The following is an 8,581-nucleotide window of genomic DNA, read 5'->3' as shown; positions in this document are numbered from 1 at the left end:
CACAGCCTTTGCCGTGAAGCTCTAAATTGAGCTCAGCTACATTCTGTTTCCACTGGTCATTCTTCAGATGTTTCAGCAGCTTAATTGGAGTTCACATGAGGTAAATTCAGTTGAATGGACATGATTTAGAAAGGCACACACCTGTCTATATAAGCTTCCAGGGTTGACAGTGCATGTCAAAGCACAAACCAAGCATGAAGACAAAGGAATTGTCTGTAGACCTCCGAGACAGGATTATCTCGAGGCACAAGGTTGGGGAAGGTAACAGAAACATTTCTGCTGCTCTGAAAGTTCCAATAAGCACAGTGGCCTCCATCACCTGTAAGTGGAAGATGTTTGAAACCACCAGGACTCCTCCTATAGCTGGCCGGCCATCTAAGCTGAGTTATCGGGGGAGAAGGGGATTAGTCAGGGAGGTGATCAATAACCCGATGGTCACTCTTTCTGAGCTCCAGCGTTCCTCTGTGGAGAGAGAGAAATCTTACAAAAGGACAACCATCTGTGCAGCAATCCACCAATCAGGCCTGTATGGTAGAGTGGGCAGACGGAAGCCACAATAGGCATTTGAGGGACTCTCATACCACAAGAAACAAAATTCTCTGGTCTGATGAGACTGAAATTGAACTCTTTGGAGTGAAGGCCAGGCGTGACATTTGGAGAAAACCAGGCACCGCTCATCACCAGGCTAATACCATCCCTACAGTGAAGCATGGTGTGGGGATGGTTTTCAGCAGCAGGAACTGGAAGACTAGTCAGGATAGAGGGAAAGATGAATGCAGCAATGTACAGAGACATCCTGAATGACAACCTGCTTCAGAGTGCTCTTGACCTCAGACTGGGGCGACGGTTCATTTTCCAGCAGGACAATGACCCAAAGCACACCGCCAAAATATCAATGGAGTGGCTTCACAACAACTCTGTGAATGTCCTTGAGTGGCCCAGCCAGAGCCCAGACCTAAATCATATTCAACATCTTTGGGGAGATTGAAAAATGGCTGAACACTGTCACTTCCCATGCAACCTGATAGAGCTTGAGAGGTACTGCAAAGAGGAATGGGCAAAAATTCCCAAAGACGGGTGTGCCAAGCTTGTGGCATCATATTCAAAAGACTTGAGGACTTGCTGCCAAAGGTGCTTCAACAAAGTATTGAGCAAAGGCTGTGAATACTGCTGTACATGTGACTTTTCAGCTTTAATAAATTTGCAAAAATTTCAAAAACTCAAAAAAATTAATTTAATCCATATTAGAATAAGGCTTTAACATAAATAATGTGGAAAAGTGAAGCGCTATCAATACTTTCCGGATGCACTATATATACAGTGGGGAAATAAGTATTGCACACGTCACCATTTTTCTCAGAAAGCATATTTCTGAAGGTGCTGTTGACCTGAGACTTTTACCAGATGTTGGTAACAACCAAATACATCCATATATGCAAAGAAAACATTATCAGTTAGTTTACAAATTATGTTCTGTGCAATAAAATAAAATAAAAAAATCACACAGGAAAAAGGTATTGAACACATGAAAAAAGGGAGGTGTAAAAAGGCAGTGAAAGCCCAGACAGCAGCTAAAATCTCAGTAGTTCTTTAGCAAGCCTCTGACCTTTGTCAGTGTAAATGAATATAAGCTGCTTCAGTGCAGCCTCTACATTAGCACGATGATGAAGATGAAACCAGAGTGGACATTTCAGCAAGACAATGATCCAAAACACAGCCAAGAAAACTCTCAAATGTGTCCAAGCTGTAGAATGGCCAATGCAGTCACCTGACTTGAATCCAATAGAAAATACAAAACAGAGATCAGATTTGATAGGCGAAACCCACAGAACCATCAAGTTTTTTCACTCTGTTGAAGTCTGTGAAACACTCACACCTGAGATTCATGTGACTTCATTCTCTATACGAAAATGCATGTGATTTCATTCTACATACTACATGTATATATATATATATATATATATATATATATATATATATATATATATATATATATATATATTATACATACAGATATACAGTTGAAGTCAGAATTATTAGGCCCCTTTGATTTTTTTTCTTTTTTAAATATTTCCCAAATTATGTTTAACAAAGCAAGGAAATTTTCACAGTATGTCTGATAATATTTTTTTCTTCTGGAGAAAGTCTTATTTTATTTTTGATTTTTTTGTCTATAATAAAAGCTTTTTTAATTTTTTTAAACACCATCAAAATTATTAGCCCCTTTAAAAATATCTAGTCAAATATTATCTACTGTTATTATGGCAAATATAAAATAAATCAGTTATTAGAAATGAGTTATTAAAACTTTTATGTTTAAAAGTAGGTTGAAGAAATCATCTCTTCGTTAAACAGAAATTGGGGGGGAAAAAATAAACAGGGGGCTAATAATTCAGGGGGGCTAATAATTCTGACTTCAACTGTATATATATATATATATACACATACACATACATATATATATATATATACGTATATATATATATATATATATATATATATATATATATATATATATATATATATATATATGTATATGTATATATATGTATATATATATATGTATATGTATATATATATATATATATATATATATATATATATATATATATATATAATTACTATTATTATTATTAGCATGTGACATTTCAAGCACACCAGCACAGATAGAAATCACAATAGAAATTCAATTCACAAAAGAAAATATACAAAATAAAAGTGTTTCTGTGTTTCAGGAGCTACAAAAAGACTCCAGAGGAGAGAGTTCAGCATTCGGAGAGGTTGAAGAAACAGCATTCACTAGGCTGACCCCGCATCAACCCAACATGGAAATTAATATTGTGATGAACTTAGACAAACTTCTAAAAAAATTCCCCCGGCCCGGCATCTCGTCCAATCATCACCATTATTAAATGTCATCAATATCTAGTTCTTCCTGCTTCTAATGCATCATACTGCATTTAATCAAGAAATAGATCTGGATAATATTTCATATAGGATACAAAACATTATAATCCATAATTATATCAAAATACTGCCAGAACATTACTGTCTACGCTACCTGACAAAAGTCTTGTCGTCGATCTCAGTTGTAAGAGCAACAGATAATAACTTGACTTCTAGTTGATCATTTGGAAAAGTGGCAGAAGGTTGATTTTTTCCATGAATCATCTGTTGTACTGCATCTTAATCATCACAAATACTGCAGAAGACCTACTGGAACCAGCATGGAGCCAAGATTCTCAAAGAAATCAGTCAAGTTTGGTGAAGGAAAATTCATGGTTTGGGGTCACATTCAGTATGGGGGCGTGCAAGAGATCTGCAGAATGGATGGCAACATCACAAGCCTGAGGCATCAAGACATTTGTGCTGCCCATTACATTACAAACCACTGCAGACGGTAAATTCTCCAGCAGGATAGCGCTCCTTCTCATACTTCAGCCTCCATATCAAAGTTCCTGAAAGCAAAGAAGGTCAAGGTGCTCCAGGATTGGCCAGCCCAGTCAGCAGACATGAACATATTGAGCATGTCTAGGGTAAGATGAAGAAAGAGGCATTGAAGATGAATCTTGATGAACTCTGGGAGTCCTGCAAGAACGACTTCAGATGACTTTATTAGTAAGTGATTTAAGTCATTGCAGAGATGTATGGATGCAGTCCTCCAAGCTCAGGGGGGTCATACACAATATTCATTCTTTTTCCACTGCAGCATGACTTTATATTCTATACTGTACATTATTTCTTTTAAGAGACAGGACTTACTTACAGAGCTTACTGTCCTAATTAAATAATTAAAAATCAAGACATGATCATATTTTATTTTGGTAAAATAGACGCCTTTACCTTTCATTTAAGCCACTTCTGATCCCAAATGATCAACTAGAAGTCAAATTGTTATTTGTTGTTCCTAAAACTTGGATAGGCGACAAGACTTTTGTCAGGTAGTGTATGAAGGGAACAAACAGTATTGATTAACTAGCATTTTGTGCTAACTAATGTAGTTTATGGAGAATACTTAAAGGGATAGTACGCAAAAATGAATGAATAAATCTGCAAATTGTCATTTTTGTGTGAACTATTCCTCTTATATGCCTTTAGTAATTACTATGATGATAGTATTGTTATTTATGAATGTATTCTTGACATGTTTCTGTGGCAAGAAAGCATCCGCTGAAAACAGAAATGTGAAAAAAAAAGTTTAATAAACGAATTTATTTATTAACAATCGTAAGTTCAATGAATAATAAAGGTGTCGACGGCAAAAAGAAAAGGCACATTTTAAATAAGTTCATCTTCAAATCTGGGAGACAACTACAGTCAATGTTTTTATGAGCAATTTGGGTATATTAATTATAAAATGTATGATGTTTACTGTTTTCATATATATAACATTTACTTTAATAAAAGTTCACCAATAATAAAAGAGCAAAGGTGAAAATACACTTAGATTTTGCCCATTCACAAATTGTCTGAATGTACACAGTAAGTGTGTGTGCATGTCTGGAGTTTTGTGCGTGTGTGAGTGTCTTTGTGTGTGTGTTTAGGGCTTGATTGTCATAATGAGTGTATGTGCTGCAGGAGTTTGTCACAGTACTCTGGGCTGCGCTGTTTCTCTCTCACACTCTCTGTCTGCTGCTGTAACAGATCTCCATCCACTGCACTCGCCACCTTCAGAACACCTGACACACAAACACAGACATTCAGCTTCATGTACACAGCCGTGTTAATGTGCAGTCAAAAACAACAAACATCTTTCAGTCCACTAGCTACTTCCTAATAACAAAATATGCAACAATATACATGTTGTTTTATTTTAATATGCATACAATTTTTTTTTAGATTGCCCATGTGGTATCTGATTTGAGGTTAGCATCTTGAAAAAGCACAAAATGGGGGAAAATGTTCACTCTGGTATGACATTCTTTAACTCAGTCATTTGTAAACTCCATCAACGTCAACTCTTTCGTCTATTAACTCTGCTCTTCGTCAATGGTCACCGTCGACTCTTGACATCCATCGACTATGTTATTTGTCAACTGTCATTTATCAACTTTGTCATTCGTCAACTCTGTCATTCGTCGGTCAACTCTATTGTCCGTCAACTATCAACTCTGTTGTCTACCAACCCTATTGTCCCTCGACTCTGCTGTCTGTCAACTCTGTTATTCGTTGACTCTGGTGCTCGTCGACTTTGTCATTCGGTCAACTCTATTGTTTGTCAACTGTCAACTCTGTTGTCCATCAACTCTGTTGTCCGTTGACTCTGGCGCACATCAACTCTGTCACTATCAATTCTGGTATTTGTGGACTCTGGTGCTCGCCAACTCTGTCACTCTCCATTCTGCTATTTGTCGACTCTGTCATTCGCCAACTCTGTCGTTTAGCAATTCTGTCAGTCGTCGGACAACTCTATAGTCTGTCAACTCTGTTGTCCATCAACTCTGTCATCTTCGTTGTCCGTTGAGTCTGTCATTCGTCGGTCAACTCTGTTGTCCATCAATTCTTTCAATTTTGTTGTCCGTCGACTCTGTTGTACATCGACTCTGTCAACTCTGTTGTACGTTGACTCTGTCATTCGTCAACTCTGTCATTCATCGGTCAACTCTATTGTCTGTCAACTGTCAATTCTGTTGTCTGTCGACTCAGTTGTCTGTCAATTCTGGTATTTGTCGACTTTGTTGTTTGCATACTCTGTTGTTTATCAACTCTGTCATTCGTCAGTCAACTCTATTGTCTGTCATTTCTGTCACTATCAGTTCTGGTATTTGTTGACTCTGTCATTCGTCGGTCAACTCTATTGTTTGTTAACTTTCAACTCTGTTGTCCATCAACTGTTGTCCGTTGACTCTGGCGCACGTCAACTCTGTCACTATCAATTCTGGTATTTGTGGACTCTGTTGCTCGCAAACTCTGTTACTCTCCATTCTGCTATTTGTCGACTCTGTCGTTCGCCGACTCTGTCGTTCATCAATTCTGTCAGTCGTCGGACAACTCTACTGTCTGTCAACTCTGTTGTCCATCAACTCTGTCAACTTCGTTGTCCGTCGAGTCTGTCATTCGTCAGTCAATTCTGTTGTCCATCAATTGTCAACTCTGTTGTCCATCGACTCTGTTGTACATCGACTCTGTTGTACATCGACTCTGTCAACTCTGTTGTCCATCGACTCTGTTGTACATTGACTCTGTCAACTCTGTTGTAAGTTGACTCTGTCATTCGTCGGTCAACTCTATTGTCTGTCAACTGTCAATTCTGTTGTCCATCAATTGTCAACTCTGTTGTCCATCGACTCTGTTGTACATCGACTCTGTCAACTCTGTTGTCCATTGACTCTGTTGTACATCGACTTTGTCAACTCTGTTGTCCATTGACTCTGTTGTACATCGACTTTGTCAACTCTTGTAAGTTGACTCTGTCATACGTCGGTCAACTCTATTGTCTGTCAACTGTCAATTCTGTTGTCCATCAATTGTCAACTCTGTTGTCCATCGACTCTGTTGTACATCGACTCTGTCAACTCTGTTGTCCATTGACTCTGTTGTACATCGACTTTGTCAACTCTGTTGTCCATTGACTCTGTTGTACATCGACTTTGTCAACTCTTGTAAGTTGACTCTGTCATACGTCGGTCAACTCTATTGTCTGTCAACTGTCAATTCTGTTGTCTGTCAATTCTGGTATTTGTCGACTTTGTTGTTCGCAGACTCCGTCGTTCATCAACTCTGTCATTCGTCGGTCAACTCTATTGTCTGTCAACTGTCAATTCTGTTGTCCATCGACTCTGTTGTCTGTCAATTCTGGTATTTGTCGACTTTGTTGTTCGCAGACTCTGTCGTTCATCAACTCTGTCATTCATCAGTCAACTCTATTGTCTGTCACTTCTGTCACTATCAGTTCTGGTATTTGTTGACTCTGTCGTTCGTTGGTAAACTCTATTGTCTGTCATTCGTCAACTCTGTTGTTCGTCAACTCTGTCACTATCAATTCTCGTATTTGTCACCTCTGTCGTTCGCCGACTCTATCATTCGCCGACCTTGTTACTACATGATCAACTCTATTGTCTGTAAACTGTCGACTCTATCGTTTTCTTGACTCTGTCTTTTGCTGCACTTTTAATGTTGCTAGGCTTGCTTAGTGTCCACTACCCTCTCCTCCATCTTTAAAACTCTCCATCGTAGTCTTGACAACACAAACATTGCAGTCACTTCAACGGAAAACCCCGCCTCTGCTTTCATTTGATTAGAGAATAAAAAAAGATGCTTAGAATTGACTTTTTTTTCGAGTGCAACGGCAAAAATGTGAGGTGCAAGCAGGTGGTTAAAATGCAAGGTGCTCAAGATTAATTGAGAAAGAAATGCTTGTAAACATCAGAACTGTCTTTACTGTCACTTTTGACTTTTTCCTAATGTAAATGTTCAGTAGTTGATCCTAATGCCACACTCATATTCAAATTATTCAAATTACTTTGACAAATAAAAACTTTTTACATTGTGAGTATGCAAAAGCATCTTTAGTTGTATCATTATGAGTAATAAATAAATAAAAAGTGCCTTTGCCAGTCAGTTCACCGTTTAGGAACAAAGGGAAGCTGATAAAGCCGATCGGTGTTCTTTCAGCAGTCTCGTCTTTGTTGTGGGGATTTGGTTTTATCCTGATTTGTTTGGTCGGGGGATTTTCTTTTATCCGGCGCTCTATAGGTTTGTAAGTGCAGCGGAAAACAAGGTTTTCTTTGTGTAAAGATACGAGTGAATTTCCTCAGTAACTCAAGCACAGCGTGAGAGTGCTGTTATTATAAGCTTAACCAGTGGAATGAGGGATTATGGGATACGGCAAGTGTGGTGTTATAATGGGCATTAATCACGTCTGATGTGTCTTTGAAATGTGACACTTGTTTAAGAGCTGAATGAAAAATAAAGATAAGATCAGATTAAAAGAAGGAAAACAAGATCAGACCAAGTGTTTTTGGTCTCGTATGCTCGATGCCGCAGAATTACCATCTGTAAATAAACTCCTTTGATTTAAACGGAGATTATATTACAGTGTACACTGCAAAACCGGTCAAACATACATGTGTGGAGAAATTACGTTTTAAAAGTATTTAAAAGACTCAAATACTTATTTAATGAAAAATATACAGAAATATTGTTAAATATTATTACAACTTCAAATAAAGATTTACTGTATTTCATTATTTTAAACAAAATGTATTTATTTTTGTGATGCAAATCTGAATCCGAAATATTCTGTCAGAATTTGAGTGAGTTTATTCATGAATATTTACAGTAGTCATTCATTTTCCGAAGGGCTTAATCTCTATTTCAGAGGTCACCACAGTGGAGTGAACCACCAACTATGTTAACATATGTTTTAGGCAGCGGGAACAGCCATACACTCTCGCAATCACACACACGCTCATACGCTATGCCCAGTTTAGCTTATTCAGTTCACCTATAGTGCATGTCTTTGGACTGTGAGGGAAACCGGAGCACTCGAAGGATGATTCAGACTGGTGGAGGTTGGTGTAATTGTGTAGGGGATATTTTGTATTTTCTTGGCACACTTTGGGTCCAGTTGTACCAATTG

General features: G+C 38.0%; 3 protein-coding genes across 6 annotated transcripts in view; 2 read left to right on the top strand and 1 right to left on the bottom strand.

The window, feature by feature from the left end:
* The window catches only part of ccp110 (centriolar coiled-coil protein 110), a 20,728-nt gene extending 13,233 nt beyond the window's left edge, over positions 1 to 7,495 (top strand). For all 4 annotated transcript variants that reach the window (XM_073944163.1, XM_073944161.1, XM_073944164.1 and 1 more), the window contains one exon: positions 2,736 to 7,495. In XM_073944163.1, the coding sequence (XP_073800264.1) occupies positions 2,736 to 2,808 (73 nt within the window). In that variant the 3' untranslated portion in view covers positions 2,809 to 7,495. The remainder of the gene's footprint in view (positions 1 to 2,735) is intronic.
* Positions 1 to 8,581, top strand: part of LOC141381148 (uncharacterized) — a 587,543-nt gene that overhangs the window by 72,753 nt on the left and 506,209 nt on the right. The window lies entirely within an intron of this gene.
* dnaaf5 (dynein axonemal assembly factor 5) overlaps positions 4,184 to 8,581 on the bottom strand; it is a 42,954-nt gene continuing 38,556 nt past the window's right edge. Inside the window, exon 13 of the mRNA XM_073944160.1 lies at positions 4,184 to 4,679. Coding sequence (XP_073800261.1) covers positions 4,555 to 4,679 — 125 coding nt within the window. The 3' untranslated portion in view covers positions 4,184 to 4,554. The remainder of the gene's footprint in view (positions 4,680 to 8,581) is intronic.

Source organism: Danio rerio, chromosome 3 (assembly GCF_049306965.1).
Source record: "Danio rerio strain Tuebingen ecotype United States chromosome 3, GRCz12tu, whole genome shotgun sequence".
NCBI lineage: Eukaryota > Metazoa > Chordata > Actinopteri > Cypriniformes > Danionidae > Danio > Danio rerio.
The sequence above is the reverse complement of the archived record's forward strand: the minus strand, read 5'-3'. Positions and strand labels throughout refer to the sequence as shown.